Genomic DNA, 17,945 nt, shown 5'->3' on the forward strand with positions numbered 1-17,945 from the left:
ACACTTTAAGAGGATGAATTCTATGTTGTGTGAATTCAATCTCAATAAAGTGGTTATTTTTAAAAAGTCACCCCATGGGTCTCCGGGATCTGGGGAAAAAATCCCGTTGTGAGTTAGTAAGCATACAGCACTCGGAGGAAACTCATTTTCATAGATTCTTAGCTGCAAATACCAAGTGGAGAAAATGCTGTTGTCTAAAAGGTGTCTATGGAAGAACACTGCATTCTCATTGTAAATTTGCTTTGAAATGAGGCACACTGCCTTATGACTTCAATTATTTTGTGTACTATTAAACTAAGATGATCACATTCACAAATGTGAGCCACAGATGGTAATGGTCACGTGGGCTGAGATACAACTTTTTTTTTTTCCAGACAGGGTCTTGCCTGTCATCCAGGCTAGAGTGCAGTGGTGTCATCATGGCTTAGTGCGGCCTTGAACTCCTGGGCTCAAAAATTCCTCCTACCTCAGCCTTCCAAGTAGCTGGGACTACAGGTGCACATCACCATGTGAAAGAAAAATAATTTTCTTTATTTTTTTGTAGAGAAGAGGTCTTACTTTGTTGACCAGGCTGGTCTCCAACTCCTGGGCTCCAGCAATCCTCCTGCCTCAGCTGCCCAAAGTGCTGGGATTACAGGTGTCAGCCACCACACCCAGCTGAGATACAACATTTTATTGGTCTGAGTTTTGATACTGAGGTCAAACTTCTCTGCACGAATGGGAAGCAAGGCATTTATACCTTTAACCCCTCACCAAAGATAAAGTTCCTTCCCCTTCTTCATCATTTTGAAATGAGTCTCCTTAACTGTAAAATGGAATGAGTATTCTCATAGTGTTCCTTTGAGGAAGAAGAGACATACCAGGCTTATGCTTTGTGGTTTCTGGAAACTGTCTTATCAGAAAAGCCTCTTAAATGAAGATAACAGGTGAGAGTAAGTCCCTGGCTCTTCCTCCAGACTTTGGTCTCTTTGTTCCTTTTATTATTTCCTGGTATTATTAGAGAGAACTAATTTTTAGGTAGTGTACTTTGTTGAGTACTTCAAGTTCATTTGTGCCTGAAGTTTCCAAACTTATCTCTGTGCACTGGGTTCTACTTCTACAGAAAAAATAAAAAGATGGAAAATCATTAATTTTTTGGATATACAGGATGACAGACTCTATCTAATAGAAGGTAGTGGACAAGAAATTAGGGGGGAAACTAAGTGGAATGCTTCTCAAAGACTTGCTTTGTTTCTGTTTTTGGCAGCCCAGTATTGGCTGTAGTCAAGTGAAGTAGGACTATAGAATAAATCTATAAGGCTAGTCTATTAGCTACATTCAAATTCATTAGCACAACCAAAGGAAAAAAATTACAATTAGGTAGAGCAAGAATGTTTGTTTGTTTTAAGAAAGTTTTCACAAATGAAAAACATGCAAAAAATTACTGACAACTTTCATCCTAAATCACCACAAAGCAAAGACATTTTCACTAGATTATGTGATTTACTATTTTCTCATGTACACAAACACATATGAATACAAGTGCACACATGCATGTGATCAAAAAAGAGGAACACATTTCAGTGCTATCTTTGGATACTTCTTGCGAGAGGCTATCAGTTTTACAAGACTTAACCCATGTTTATGCCACATAGCTGGCGGGATATGGGCAATAATTCTAGAGTCAGAATCTAGGTTCATGTTGTCCCTCCTCAACTAACTAGCTGTTGTCCTTGAACAAACTGCATAACCATTCTAAACTTAAGTTTCCTCATCTGCAAATGATGTGTGAATAATGGCAGTCCTTATCTCACAGGGTTGCTGTGAGGATTAAGTGGAATACTTCAAGGCAAAGGGCTTGGTACAGAGACTGGCACATGATGAATGTTCACAAAATATTAGCTACTTCTATTTTGCTGATGATAATCACGAATGTATCTACTACCTATAGGTAACAATTAATCCACCCCAACTTGCTTAGAACATAATTGAACCAAAGCTTTACAATGCAACACCCACAGAATACTTAGGACATGAAACATAAAGAAAATCTTAAATGTTTAAAAAAATGGAATGTATATGTCATTTGTTATGCATAGCCTTATTTGTTCTCTAGTTTCTCAGTGCAGCTTATAGGGGAATTGAAGGAAGAAAAGTACTAATACAGGAAGGAAAAAATCAATCTGATGGACACGAATACAGCCACCAAACTAGCCGAGGGATTTATTTGATGACACTGCTTTAATGTTAACCTTCACTCATATCATTTATTATTTGGGGAACTGCTGTAGAAAGTGAATAGAATAACGATGTTTTTACAGCTCCTAATGTAGATTGTTATTGAAAATCTGTCAATTTTACTGGCAAGCTTTTGGCTCAAAAATAAGATCATCATGTATAATTTGCAGGCAGTGATAACTACAAATTATGGGAAGTAACTAGAAAATAAAATAACTGTTATGATGAAAATTACATAATTATCTTTCTCATTAAAAACATGAGGTATTCTATTATCCTTGGGACGTGCAGTAGACTCTTTAACAGCTGCTGTTACCAAACTAAAACACATCAGAATAGGAAAGAAAATACAACACTCATCACCCAAATGATGAAAAAGAGATACTGCTAAAAACGTGTGTGGAACAGAACGGAACACAGCAGGATGTATTGCCGGCATCTGTAAACCACACGGGAACCACTTACAGATGCTTCGGGGATCAAGCTCAGCCTTTCCCCTGAGATTCCTTTCAGGGAGGTTTTGTTTAGTGAAGCTGGCACTTGCTGGGCTGATAGATCCTTTGCTTTGATTACGGGGTCTGGAGTTTTCTGACAGGATCCACACCTTCTTCCAGCTGGAGAAAGGCATGTTGTAGGCAACAAACTCATTTGAAAGTTATTTCTATCTATTTGCTCCGCCGAGGGATCCTGGCTTTCTGTTGCTCCTGCTTCTGTGTAGGCGCTCTTTAGATACTCCTTACTTGTCTGCTTTGCAGCCTTCCCCAGCAGGCTCTCTAATGTTAACTGAGTTAACTCTGAAGGACCAGTTGTTGGGCCTCGAGAACCCTGGATACTGTGGTTACCCTATGTTGGGGAACAAAGTAAAAATAATTTTGAGCAGAAATTTATGGTGAATAAGTTACTGAGTACAAGTTCTTAATAAATTCATATTTTCTATGAATAAAGCAAAAGCATATATATGTAGACTTTACTTTAATCTGCAAAGAAAAACATGAGTAACTAAAAGCAGCAATGCAAATAGGTATAAACCATTTGCTCAAATGTCCTGCTATATGGTATTTGGTCTGGATGAGGCATATTTTTTACTCATGAAAAACAAGAGAACATTTAAGAAGTAGTTACTCATATTCATTCCAAAAAATGTCTAAAAGAAGAGGATCCAGAGCAAGTCATCTAAAACATCTAAGAATCATATACTTTGACTTTCTGATAAGTTAACTCCATGGAAAAAGAAACAACTAAAATTTAACGGTATTCAGCCTACTTAAGCAGAGAAGTGGTACTCTATTAATAAATACAAGTGGGTCTAAGGAAGCATTTTTACCTTATTGTAGGGCAGTTTTGTTTTTCAAGAGCAATAGATAATGGACCATGTTTTATAAAGTATTTTTCTTACATGAAAATTTTAGTTTTAGAAAGAATATTTTTCCACAAAATATGAACGTCATTAAATATAAATACTTGGAAAGCTGAAAATGAAAGCTACAATAATTTTACAAGTCCATAGTTCTGTGATTATCCATAGAAATGCAAAAATTTAAATTTTTAAAATCTGATAAAGGAAGAATTACAAACGTGAAATCAATGGCAATGAAAGTACATAATGAAAATGAGAAATGTAGTGCTATTTCAATTGGTAGATTTTTATCTTATAAAATAATACATTTAAACTACGTGATCACTGCATGTACTTGTCATGGTAGAGTCTTCCAATTTGACTCATTTATTTAAATATGTATGGTCAGGCATGGTGGCTCATGCCTGTAATCCCAGCACTTTGGGAGGCCAAGGCAGGTAGACCACCTGAGGTCGGGAGTTCGAGACCAGCCTGACCAACATGGAGAAACCCTGTCTCTACTAAAAAAATACAAAATTACCCAGGCGTGGTGATGTGTGCCTGTAATCCCAGCTACTCGGGAGGCTGAGGCAGGAGAATTGCTTGAACCCGGAGGCGGAGGTTGCAGTGAGGCGAGATCGCGCCATTGCACCCCAGCCTGGGCAACAAGAGCGAAACTCCATCTCAAAAAAACAAAAACAAAAACAAAAACAACAACGACAACAACAACAAAAACCAACCAACCAACCAAATATAATATATAATAAATGGATGTGAAATGATAGAATAGAGAAAAAACAAAAAAGCACAGTACATTTTGAGGACATTATTTGGTGTCTGACAATGCGTATCTTGACATTCAGTTTCAGTAAGCTATTCCTTCACCCTTCAATTTATAGACAAGCAGAACCCAGCATCTAGTTATTTCTAAGGGCTGGCATTTTAAAAACAAATATTTGGGTGACTGATTGGACTGTTCAATTTCTTCCTGAATGTTTGACCATCATACACACTCAACATAATGATGGCAGTCTCCGGTGAAATCTTCCTTTCAGAAGTGAAGCATGGGTAAAGGTGAGAGGGTTTGCTCTCGGTTGGGCAGGGGACAAGGGAGAGATCTACAAAAGCTTTTAATTAGAGGGGATCTATCTTATCATTGTTCTGTCTTCCTTTCTTCCTCATGATGGGCCAAGTACATCTAGGTGCTGCAGATGCTCGGAGTGTAATGATAGACCAGAACATAATCCCTGCCATCCAGGGACTGTATTCTGAAGGCAAAGAGCAGTCATCGTGTGAAGCAGGGGAATGTCACAATAACACACGATAGAAGGCATGGGTACATGCTTATGGATACTGTTTGTGGAGTGTCTGGGTTGGCTTGTGGAGACAGTAGAACTGGAGGCCAATCAGTAGACTATTGTATTGTTGTTATTAGGATTGTTGAGGTGCCTGAATTAAGGCAATGGCAGTGATGATATAGAAGCTGGACTGGTTTGAGAGTTCAAGTCAGTAAGTCAAAGGCAGAGTATGTCATACTGAGTAATTCTTGCAGTCTCTTACACAGAGTATGAGATCCTTAACCCCTGCCCTGTTACAATTTTTTCTGCTTGTGAAATGTAGTTGAGATTAGCAGACAACTGTGCTCTCAGGAAAGGTCCAAGGTTGGACTTCAAAAAGCTCCAGGAAATTAAAAGATAAAAACAAAAAGTATAAACTTTATTCCTCAACATAAGCTCCACCGAGGTCAAGTCACTTTTGTAAGCCAGGATGTCAGCCATTTAGTCCATCCCTAAGAAACTGAGGATCCTGGGAATATAACCACATCAATGCAGTCTTTTTTTGTGTTACTAATTGAAAAAAAAGGGTGCCTCTTAAAGATTTTTAAAATTATAAAACAAAACGGAGTCAGAAGGAGCCAAACCAGAGTTATAAGGTGGATACCTAATGATTTCCCAACAAAACTCTTGCAAAATTGACCTTTTTTGATGAGAGGAGTGAGCAGGAGCATTGTTGTGGTGGAGAAAGACTGTGGGTAAGCTTTTGTGAGTGTTTTTCAGTCAAAGCTTTGGCTAACTTTCTCAAACCACTCTTACAATAAGCAGATGTTCTTTAACCCTCCAGAAAGTCAACAGCAAAATGCCTTGAGCAATGCCCAAAACCATTGCCATGACCTTTGCTGCTGACTGGTCCACTTTTGCTTTGACTGGGCCACTCCAACCTCTTGGTAGCCATTGCTCTGACTGTGCTTTGTCTTCAGGATCATAGTGGTAAAGCCATGTTTCTTCTCCTGTGAGAATTCTTCAAGGAAATGCTTCAGGATCTTGATCCCACTTGCTTAAAATGTCCATTGAAAGCTCTGCTCTTGTCTGCAGGTGATCTGGGCACAATGGTTTTGGTACCCATTGAGTGGATTGCTTAACTTTAATTTTTCAGTCAGAATTATGTAAGCTGAACAAATTGAGATGTCAATGGTGTTGGCTATTGTTTCTGCTTTAGTCTTTGGTCCTCTTCAATTACAGCATGAATGAAATTATTTTTTCCTCACAAATTGAAGTGGATGGCCTGCCATTGAGGGCTTCATCTTCAACACTGTTTCATCCCTTCTTAAAACAAGTTTGTAAACTGCTGATTTCTTTGGGGGCATTGTCTTCATTAGCTTTTTGTAAGGCAACAATGATTTTTACCATTCTTCCATCCAAGCTTCAACATAAATTTGGTGTCAGTTTTTGCTTCAATTTTAGCAGAATTCATATTGCTCGGAAAAGGGATTTTTTCAAACTGATGTCTTATCCTTCCTTAGTGCTCCAAACTAGATTCTGTTCAGATATGTTATAATAAGTTAGTACAAGTTTATTTTGGTGCAAATTTTTTTTGAAATCAATGTATAGTTTTTTCATAATAGGCATTTTCCATTAACTTTTTGAAGTCCTCTTGTATACTTGGGTATACAAGATGGGGTATTCTCACCAACAATGGGAATGTAAACTAGTACAACCACTATGGAAAACAGTGTGGAGATTCTTTAAAGAGCTAAAAGTAGAACTATCATTTGATCCAGCAAGCCCACTACTGGGTATCTACCTAGAGGAAAAGAAGTCATTATACCAAAAAGATACTTGCACATGCATGTTTATAGCAGAACGAATCACAACTGTAAAAATGTATAACCAGCCCAAATGCCCATCAATCCATGAGTGGATAGAGAAAATGTGATATATATATATGTGATATATATATGTATATATATACATATACACACACACACCATGGGATACTACTCAGACATAAAAAGGAACAAAATAATGGCATTTGCAGCAACTTGGATGGAATTGGAGACCATTATTTTAAGTGAAGTAACTCAGGAATGGAAAGTCAAACATCGTATGTTCTCACTCATAAGTGGGAGCTAAACTATGAGGGTGCAAAGGCATAAGAATAATACAATGGACTTTGAGGACTCAGGAGAAAGGGTGAGAAGGGTGTGAAGGATAAAAGACTACACACTGGGTACAGTGTACACTGCTCAGGTGATGGGTGCACCAAAACCTCAGAAATCACCACTAAAGAACTTATTCATGTAACCAAACACCACCTGTTCTCCAAAAACCTATTGAAAGAAAGAAAAAAGGAATGACTATAGGAAAAAAAACTTCAAAATAAAGTAGAGATTTTCCTGTTAAAAATATAATACTGAAATAGCTAAAGGAGTAAATTAAAATAATCAATAATTCTAAAAAAAAAACCCTCTCCCAACAAATAGTGCACCTACAGTACACTAAGGATGAGAACTGCATTGTTAAGGATCTTTTATAAATATTTCTTCTTGGTACTCATCCTGTGCATACACTGTCTTTGTCTACACTAGCTTCATCTTCACACACACACACACACACACACACACACTTATAACTGATGGAGATACTTATCTTTCAGTGTTCCAGATAGGGTAAAGAAAAGATTTTTCTTTAAGATTGGGTGCCAATCTGTGGGCCCTTATTTTGTGGCCCAAGTGAAAAAATAAGACAGGCGAAAATATTTTTGCAAATGCAACAGTCCCTGCATGACCTCAGCTGCAGGTACTGGGCAACCCTCTCTGCTGTAGGCCACTTATGGGGTGAGCTTGTCCTTCCCCACCAGTCTGGGCACCCTAGGATGTTCATATCGTTGAAGAACTCTGTCTTCAGGCAGAAAACTCGAAAGACTGTCAGAGCTATCTGAAAAAATGCCCAGTGTTCTAAATCACTAGGTAATAGAGTGGTGACTCTTGCAATATTTTTTTTCATAGAGATAAAGAATAAAAGCTTAGTCTTTGTCTAGAGAAGAAGGTAAACAAAAAATAGAGTAAACATTTCCCAAGTCCTAGTTCTAAGATAGTATTGGTAGAACTAGCATAGTTGTTTTTTAATTTGGTCTGGTAGCGAGACAGGGCTATCTTTTCTCTAATTTTTTTAAAACACTGCAGTTTATTTTCCTGCAATTGTCATATACAATTGGCAGTGGGATTTCTGTGATCAAAAGATCCTCTACTCATTCATTTCCATCATAAAAAATGAAGACATGTTATTTTGTATATGACGTAGATAGAAACTGGAATTGTTTTCAGTATACATTAATTCAATAGATATTTATTAAGCTCCTACTCTGTGTGAGGCAATTTCTAGACACTATACAAGATACACAGGTAAGAAGGACAGGGCCACTCCTTCAAGAGGTATAAAGTCTAACAGAAAAATGATACCTAAAAAGTAATAACATCATAAGGTAGAAGATAGTAAATGTCATTTTAGGAATTTCAGATGTACTATTTTGGGAATTTAGAGGGCTGCACGGAAAACTAGATGTTGTCACATCATTCAGAAAACACCTTAAAATCAATGCATTTGGTAAGAAGTGTATTTTTCCACCTGTGGTGGGTCAGAGTACAGCCTTTTCTTCCTTCTAGCAGTTTACTCAGGTGGAAAGCATTTCTCTTTGCTTGGCATGAGCAGTTGATTATATACATAGAAATATTCATGAGTGTGTACATGGACATTCATCTTACATTTTTCCTAAGAAATACTCTGCTTTGGAGATCAGCCGAGAAGCAGATGGATTTAGCTGTGCACCCTGATGAGCATTCTCCTGGTTGCACTGCATTTCCACAGTAATACATTTCCATGCTATTTTAAATATATGGAAAGAATAAATAACTGGAGAATCTGGACAGGGTACAAAGGCTTGTTTGCCTGGGCTGCCCTAGAACTACTAATTCTGGTTTCAGATTCTGAAAGAGAAACTGGGATGAATGAGAAAGGCAAGATGACACAGGAGACTATATTTGAGTAGTGTTCTGATTTGCATTGGGTCAACTTCTCATTTAGAGAAGAAATAAATGGAGAATTAAAAAAAGTACAGTATTTATTAGGAGTGGGTACACTGGCATAACCCTATTCCTCTCTTTGCATTGTTATAAGAAGAAGAGGCATGCTTTTGCCTCTTTAATAAGGTAGAGATGATGTTCATTGATTTCATGTGTGCAATTCATTTGGGCTCAACATGTTCTGGGATGAATTTTTTTCTATATAACATATAAATTTGTTACGTGCATGAGAAGTTAGTGTACCATGACCTGGTTGAAAAATAACCACTTTTCTCCTTTTAGTTTATCATTTAGCTACTGAAAACCTATACAGCAATTGAATATAATTTGTCAGAGTAGCAAAGAAGTTGTCATGCCATTTTCACATTCCAATCATCTGTTCATCTGTTTCTCAGAAGAACAAATACAAAATGCTTTTGATTTAACTTAATATATTTTTTTAAAGTCCCAAATCTCTTGAACCGTTTGTCTTCTGGGCTCAGAAACATTTGTTTGTTAAATATTCAATCACGCCCCAGTGCCAGGAACATCAATAGAGTTTGCCTGATTAACTGTAGCACAGCATATGTACGCCGAAGATGAGAATGATTTCCCCAAGGAGCCAGCACTTCCTCTGCCGAACTACATTTCTTAAAAGGACATGCAGATGGGCATTTGGACAATAATTTCGGGCTGCACAAAATGGATTGCTCTTGCTGAGTTGTAATTTTAAACAGATAATTTTAATGACTCTTGAGGGCCACCTACTTGGGGCAGATGGGACCCAGGCTCTTTGTACCACAACTTTAATGTTGAGTGAATCAGAATAGAACTCTAGTTTAGCTTTTGTAAAAGTGGATGATCATATTTATTTATATTTCAATGGAGTTTTAAATTCAATCCACCATGAAAAAAAATCTTATATAACAGTCTTAAAAGTTCTGTAAAAGAACACATCTGCAATATTCAAAATACACTTTTGATGGTAGTTTTGAATTTATAATTGAGATTGAGTCAACAGGAGTTTTTAGTTTTGTCCATCATGTTACTAAGTGTGTGGATTGACAGCACCTTTTAGTTGAACAACAGCACTAGCAAACAACAGAGCTAGTATATGTATACTTCTGTTGTTGACTAAAGAGCACAGTTATTTGCACAAATTCAGCTAAAGACAGTCCTAACAGAATGAAAAAAATAATTTCTTCTTTGATGATAACAAGACTGGCAATTCAAATGTATCTTAATGTTTTCATAACAACCATCCCCAAGAAGTACTTGTGCTTCTACTTGAATTTGGTAGCAAATGATGAAAGTAATACAATTTCCTCTGGGTGACAAAGATACGTGATAGTTGTGTCTTATAATACATTTTACGAGTTTGTAAACAAATAAAAGGAAGTTACCACAGTTTTAAACAAGTAACTAACCTGCAGCAAGCCTGATGTTAAAAAGGTTTGGCCAAATTATTTTCGTGACATCTTTACCTACAGCAAATGATACTTTACAGACAAATCCGCGTAAGTTACAGGTACTGTGTGGGAAGGGCACAATCATCATATGAATATTTTGGCAAGTGATTAGGCTTTTCTAATTTTTCAAGGCAAAACGTATTTTTCTATAAGTTAGACTTCATGTTCTTTTAACTGACACTTTAAAGTGAAAACTACTATCTACAAGCAAATGCTTATCTGAAAGATGTCTATCATTTAGCAAAAATGGCAGAATATTAGATTGCAAATAGACAAGCATTTTGTAACCTTCTTCATCTGCCTATAACAATGCAAAGCCAAGGCACAAGGACCAAGAGACCTGTGACTTTCTCAGAAAAGAGCTTCAATAGATAATAATAAAGACATGTAGATGTGAACAGCCTAAAAAGATTACTCATACTGAGTAAATATTAATTTGCCTGGTAGGTATACAGAGTATGTTATGTTCTAATTCATAATACATAGGAATAAAAATGCAGGGCAGTATATTCAAAACAGAGTCTCTTCATTTTTTCCCAACACATAAACTAAATTTAAAAGTATCTAAAGGCCACATAGAAATAGAAGAAGACCACTGTGGACTAAATATTCCTTTCCACCGTGTGTACGTAAGTGTGTGTGAGAAAGCAATTAAAAATCATTACTTGGCCAGGCGCGATGGCTCATGCCTGTAATCCCAGCACTTTGGGAAGCCGACGCGGGCAGATCACGAGGTCAGGAGTTCAAGACCATCCTGGCCAACATGGTGAAACCCTGTCTCTACTAAAAATACAAAAATTAGCCAGGTGTGGTGGTGAGTACCTGTAATCCCAGCTACTTGGGAGGCTGAAGCAGGAGAATTGCTTGAACCAGGGAGTCGGAGGTTGCAATGAGCAGAGATCGCGCCACTGCACTCCAGCCTGGCTACGGGGCAAGACTCCATCTCAAATAAATAAATAAATAAAAAAATAAAAAGAAAAAAAGAAAAAATAAAAAAAAGGAAAAAGAAAAAAGAAAAACAAAATCATTACTCAAGTATGTAGGGGTGTTTATAGTATAATCCAGAAGTATATGCTAACAAAAAGTATATAAAATGAAATAGCTTAACTACTGACTGCTAAAAAAAAAAACCCTTGAAAGCAATGACAAGAAAGCTGGGAGGGTGGATGAAAATGGTCATTTTAATCTGCTGTTTGTATATTTATCCTTTGCAGGCTTCCATAGAGTTAGAAGGAGAGAAGATACAAAAGCCTTCCGGCTAATCTGAACACTACAGGTAGTCAGTCCACATAATTCATGTCCAAATATGAACAATTTTGGGGGTCCAAGCGTTCCAATTTGGACTGTTACACAAGACAAATTACTTGGCCTTGCAAATATCTGCTTCAATATGTGATACACAACCAGAATTCAGGGAAAAAATGGTAGTATTTCTAGGTGAGAACTTGAATTAGGGGAATAATAAAATGTTAATATAAGGCTAATGATTTCAAGCTGCAAAACCAGGTGTATACACTAGAAGCCACGATGGGAATAATAACACAAAATACAAAATAGAGATAATAACAGTTGCATGCTTTTGTTTCTTTCAGATTTTGCAATAATATGAAAAGCACTCTATTTTAATAGCTTTCCTAAAAAATTCATTTTACATGGTAGTCTTGATTTTATAGCTCACTAGGAAATATTGTTTCTGTAGTATATTTGTCAAATAAGAGCAACTTCAAAATTAATTGAGTACCAGAAATATTAGTATATATGGCTGCCTATGGAATAAAATATATGATAAAGCAAAGAGTAAGGTAAGGTTATATGCAAAAAATTCATACTTTTGAGGCTCCAACACTAAGATCTCAGATGTGAATTAATGATTAGCAACTTCAATTACAAAGACAATGTATCGCTGAAAGCTAATTTTAATTAGCTTTTACTATTGTATGGGTACTTGTCTTCTATCCTAATAATATGATTTGATTTTGCCTAGTTTATATGTTACTGAATACATCTAATTTTCCTTTAAAAATACTCAATGGCCTAACATCAAATAAAATCTTTTAATTACACGTTATAAAACTTCAAGCATAATAATATAATTGTTATTCACTTGTCCACCATTATTTACAACTTGACATTATGTTTTCCTGAAGTATAATTATACAAAGATAAGGATATAACATTCTAAAATAATGCAATTAATAGTAAGGATGCCTCAATTAACTAAACTGATTTTTCTTCAAAGACTATCTGTAAATAAACATTGTAAATATGTAGCCTAATTTCCCATTGATTTATACAATTAATAAATAGAAGAAGCTATCCTACAGGAAAAGAAATTACCAAAAGTACAAAAGAAGAAAAAATCCAATTTTGTTAAGAAGGTATCATTACACATGCTAAAACTTGTTTAAATATAGCCTAGCATTTTTGTTGGTCCTATTTTTGTATCTTAGCTTGTATCTTGTTAGTCTCTGTACCAGCAAACTCCAAAGCTTGATAATGCAGCAGGCATCTCCCCTCTCTCTGGCTGCCACTCTTAGTAGGCTCTGACTAAAGGTTGGCGAGTGCCAGTGCTGGCAATGGGATGGTCTCACCACAGACTCTAGCCATATGCTACTGGTCACCTTGATGGGCATGGCACAGGGGTGACCAGATAGCCCTGCCAGTGAAAGCTTGGGTAATGCATGATAAATTTGTTTTCAGTTTTATGTAGTTGGTAATAAATACACGTCTGCATAATAAATGTTGAAGGATGTCAGAGGCAGAGTAGCTACAGCAAAAGAAAGCATTAAGTGACATCAAATTAAAATATTCAGAGATAGTATTCTTCATTTTCCCATGAAGCTCTACTGTTTCTTCTAAAGGCTTAGCCTTCCTATAGATGGAAGAGGTAAGTCCTTCATGTGGTGTATTTAAAGGGCAGGTTACCCATAATACTTCCCTCATAGTTTTCCAGAGAACTACCATTTCCCACCTGCCATGAAATGCCCACTATTAGAGTAATGCTTTTGGGTTAGTAAGAAAGATGGTGCTGTGCATGTGGGAAGGGGGTGAGCCTATTCTATTCATAAAATGAACTGAATTAATTAGCCAATTTAGACCATGGAAGGGTTATCGGCTGGGATGAGGACACTACTAGGTGCTGAAGACAAATGTCCATGTTTTTATAGCTTTATGTTATTAAAGGTGAAAGGAACAAATATGTCCAGCAGCAACACTTAAAATGCTAGCATCAAATGCACTATTTATGTATAAAAGGACTTGCAGTAGGTTATGTTTGGTATGACTAATTGTTTCATCACACTCAGAAGCAAGAATATTGTGAAAAGAGGATCCTCTATGCACTTTGCTGAAGAAGCTCATTAAAAGTTGAAAAAACCCATAATTACTGCTTAAACAATCCCATTATATTCTCAACTGCCTCCAAAGGTTGGTGCTATAGACTTAATCTGTGCCTCACCGCCCAAAAACGATTCTTAATCAGTTACAGTTATAAAAATATTTTGTGGGCACATATAAAAAGGTTTTCTAGTTATTTCTATAATTTCTATATAGAAAAGCTTTGTACATTTTCACTAACCCTAAAGTTGATCGTATTCTGCTTTTAGAATAAATTTTTCCAGAAAGTATTAACGACCATCGTTAAAAATAACGCTGAAGAAAATCCACAACTGAATGCACGTCATATAGGGAAAAAGTTATCAATGTATTAGGTTTTAAACAAATATTTCCAAATTATATTCAGTTTGATTTGAAACATTTTAAAACTTTTAACGAATTTACTAATTTATAGGATATATTTGTATTCTAAATAATTGGAAACAGAAAATTTCCTGTAAGGCAAGTCCCAGCACTAACCCACGATTCATTATCTAAACTTTAATTGGCACAACTCTTCAAATTCTGGGACCATATGGAAAATAATGAGTCCTAATAGATCTAAGGTGAAAAGATGGCAGGGGAGTAAGGAAGCCAGAAAACCATCAATTTAGAATGCTTAGCAAATGCAACACAATTTCCCCAGAGTTCTAGAACAGTATGTTCTCAGTGTTTTACTGGTCTTGCTATCATAGCACTAAACTGCATATCATTTCTCATTCTGTGATTCAGAGATTAGAATGAAAAAACAGAAAGAAACCCAAAACTGGTTTCTATAATTAAAAGTGAAATTGGCTGACTGTTAATTAAAAAAAAAAAGACAGTAGTTTAAAGTTACCATAACAACCTGATGTAACTGTTGACTGACATGGCAATCTGTTGCATTTTTATAAATAGGACTTGATTTTCCCTCTTTCGTTTCAACTTGTTTTAGTGCTTACTGGAGCTAAGGAAACAACTGTGCTTCAAGACTACTTCACTTATCAAGCAGCGTACCTCTTCACTGCTGTCGCCACCGTAAAAATCATCCTCTGATTGGGTGTCTCTGCTTGTCACACTGTTATCCTCTTTCATATCCAAAATAAATGAGAGCTCCTCTGGGGACATAGTCTGAGTCTTTCCATGAGGTGCTGATCGTGGTCTTGATGAAAAAGTGAAAATGTCCTTTGGAACACTCTGGGATTCCTCTGCCTGCTGGTCATGTTCACTCTCTTTGCTGGCTTCCAGCCACAGGTGTGATGGGTTGCAGGAGTCATCATCCAGAAGTAGAGACTGTCTGCTGGATGCCAGATACGAAATGTGATCAGCATTTTCAGGAAAGATCCACTCATCTGACAGTTCGAAAAGATGACAAAAATTAGAGCAGTGCTCCATAAAAGTGTTATTTTTATTTATTTATTTTTAGTTTTAGTTTTTGAGACAGAGTCTCCCTCTGCCACCCAGGCTGCAGTGCAGTTGCGTGATCTTGGCTCACTGCAACCTCCGCCTCCCAGCCTTCATGATTCTCCTGCCTGAGCCTCCTGAGTAGGTGGGATTACAGGTGCACACCATCATGCCCGGCTAACTTTTGTATTTTTAGTAGAGATGCAGTTTCACCATGTTGGTCAGACTGGTCTTGAACTCCTGACTTCATGATCTGCCCGCCTTGGCCTCCCAAAGTGCTGGGATTACAGGCATGAGCCACTGCGCCTGGCCAAAAGTGTTATTTTAGGCAGGTAGTTAGGCTAAAATTTCTTGTTGTTGAAACAGATTTATCAAATAATGCAAAGCCAAGGAAGGCAATTTATCGACCATTTTGTAACCTGCTAAACACTCAACCCTTACATCAGTGCCTATAGCTACAGGCAACTCATTTGCACTTCCTCTCCATTTGAGTTGAAACACTGACCAGGAAATTTATAAGTCTGAAATAATTATCATCTGTCTTGCAGCAAGTTCTTTATAGGACAACCTTATTAATTTGACATCCCAGAGGGGGAAAGTCTTCCAAATTTAAAAGGGGTCGAGTTACTAATATCTCCTTTTAACTGCAGGAGGACAGAGTACTTAACCAGCTTCTTTAAAAAAATATCTGGTCTTAATTCAGATTACAAATCATGGAGGAGAGGAAACCATGACAAGGTTGGCAGTCATTTCCTCTCTATTCTACTGATTGAAACAGGACAGTTCACAGACTAAACCAAGTAGACTTTTCAAGTAATAGTAAATTCACAGAAATATTTGCTAAGCCAAGCAGTGGATTCTGCTGGGTGAAAAAGGCCTTTATGTTTATAAGAGACAATGTTTTGATATAAAAACCTTTTAGCACATTATTGTTTTCTTTAAAATACTGTACACTACAGGGAAATATATCAAAACTTTTAAAGACTTCAATCTTTTATACAACATTGAGATAGAGTTTATAGCTCTATGATCCTGATGAATTGAAAAGGACAGATCTTTATAATGATATCATTGAAAGCATGCTTTCTTCTTTAGAATGACAGCAGGAAAAAGGTGAGCATTTTCTCAATGTAGTCTATTTTTTTTGAAATTTGCTTTTTTTTTTTTTGCAGGTTATTTCACTGGTAAAATCTTGCAGAATCACAATGTGGACATGGTAATTTTACATCTGATTCTTGAATCGTATTATATTTATGATCACAATAAAAGTAACCAAGAGAGATCTAAGATTTGCAACTCGAAAGCCTGCAATGCAGAAGCAAACGAACCCACAAACATCTTTAATAAAAATAACTTTGACGGTACAAATAAAACACAATTGCCTTTATCTGTTTCTTAACTTACAGCTACCATTACATAACATAACTTGCCTGTAAAAAGGGTGATCAGTGTATACTTCCTAGAGAATACCTACTAGGGACAAGGCTTTCATATATTGAGGGACATGAGTCTGTAGGCATATGGCCAATGGCAGGCTGAGTCTAGTTCGTCTGACCACCTTCACAGAGGGGTGCAGGGGCATATGGTCCTGACTCACGGCAGCTTTGGGCCAGTGAACTCAACAGATTCACCGGGCTCCCCTATTTTGGACAGCAAACCCTTTTGCATGGTGCTGGGTACCACGACAGGTGCTTTGTAAGCAAATTAGGTGCTTTATAAATGCAGAGAAATGTTACAAAAGTCAATAGGTTGCATTATGTATATGCATATGTGAAGAAAATGGAGGAAAAGATACTGAGAATCTTCATTATGCACTTAAACAATTTGTATGACCTATTGCCAAACATATTATCAACTGTCAAAAAGTCAAAGTAAAAGGAGTGTTTTACACCAAACTAACTCTAATTATCTCACTGACACATGCTTTTTATGGAATTTGCAGTTTTACCTCAAGTATTTCCATATCAATTGTAATGAATAATTTGGTGTGTTTTCTTAGAAAAATATGTAAATTACTGTGTAATCACAATATTGCAGCAAACAAGATAAATGCAAGAATGATCACCTAAACATCTAATTAGTTTTTCCACACAGTCAGATTTATGCTAGAGACACTAATTGCACCTAACATTTTAATGAAGGTTTCAACATTGCATAAATAAGACTGACAAACCACAGACAATTTTCATTTATTTTCTTTTTTCCCTTGCTCAAAAACAATTTGCCTTTGTAAAAGTAGCACACACCTGCTAGGCAAGATATGTTGACGGGCTCAATGCTCTCAGCTCCAACCATCTCCATTATAAAGAGGACTGGAGAAATGCAACAATTGGTCATCTTTGGGGAGGGTGACAGTGTCATGGGAAAACGTCAGTTTTAAACTTTCATTCTGAACAGGATGACCAGTGCGTTAAAACTTGAAAATAAAAAAATACTCTTTCATCCATTAAAGTTTGACAAAAAAATTGAGGTTAAATAAGATTTACACAAACTTACACATTTTAGCAAATCGGCTGCATCACCACTTTTCAAAATGACTGGATTTGAAATATTTACCATATTTATATTTTATTCATTATTAACAGATTCGTTGTAATAAAGATGCCAACCTGATTGATCAGGAGACTGGGGTCCTAGAGTGCTGCAGTTCAACAGCTCTGCTCCTTGTTGGGACACAGTGGTGAGGATAGTTGATGCTTTATCTTCACTCCTATTATTTCCTGAAGAGCTACCTTTATTGAGATAAATATTTTCCATCTATTACTTCTTTTGAAACTTATAAAAAGTAATTTTAGAAGAATGGTTTACTTTGGTATACTTTACTATT

The 17,945-nt window shown here is 36.6% G+C and overlaps 1 protein-coding gene and 1 long non-coding RNA gene across 8 annotated transcripts in view; one reads left to right on the forward strand and one right to left on the reverse strand.

Annotated features, from left to right (window-relative positions):
* The window catches only part of CFAP20DC (CFAP20 domain containing), a 303,292-nt gene that overhangs the window by 101,868 nt on the left and 183,479 nt on the right, over positions 1–17,945 (reverse strand). For all 7 annotated transcript variants that reach the window (XR_009213033.1, XR_009213034.1, XM_058437106.1 and 4 more), the window contains exons 11-13: positions 17,728–17,850; positions 14,732–15,066; positions 2,683–3,060 (exon numbers count right to left, since the gene is read on the reverse strand). Coding sequence is in view for 5 of the 7 variants with exons in the window: in XM_058437106.1 (XP_058293089.1) it covers positions 2,683–3,060; positions 14,732–15,066; positions 17,728–17,850 (836 nt within the window). In the remaining 2 variants the exon portion in view is untranslated. The remainder of the gene's footprint in view (positions 1–2,682; positions 3,061–14,731; positions 15,067–17,727; positions 17,851–17,945) is intronic.
* LOC116466609 (uncharacterized) overlaps positions 1–17,945 on the forward strand; it is a 188,914-nt gene that overhangs the window by 20,515 nt on the left and 150,454 nt on the right. The window lies entirely within an intron of this gene.

This window comes from Hylobates moloch, unplaced genomic scaffold (genome assembly GCF_009828535.3).
Source record: "Hylobates moloch isolate HMO894 unplaced genomic scaffold, HMol_V3 SCAFFOLD_4, whole genome shotgun sequence".
In the NCBI taxonomy this organism is placed as follows: domain Eukaryota; kingdom Metazoa; phylum Chordata; class Mammalia; order Primates; family Hylobatidae; genus Hylobates; species Hylobates moloch.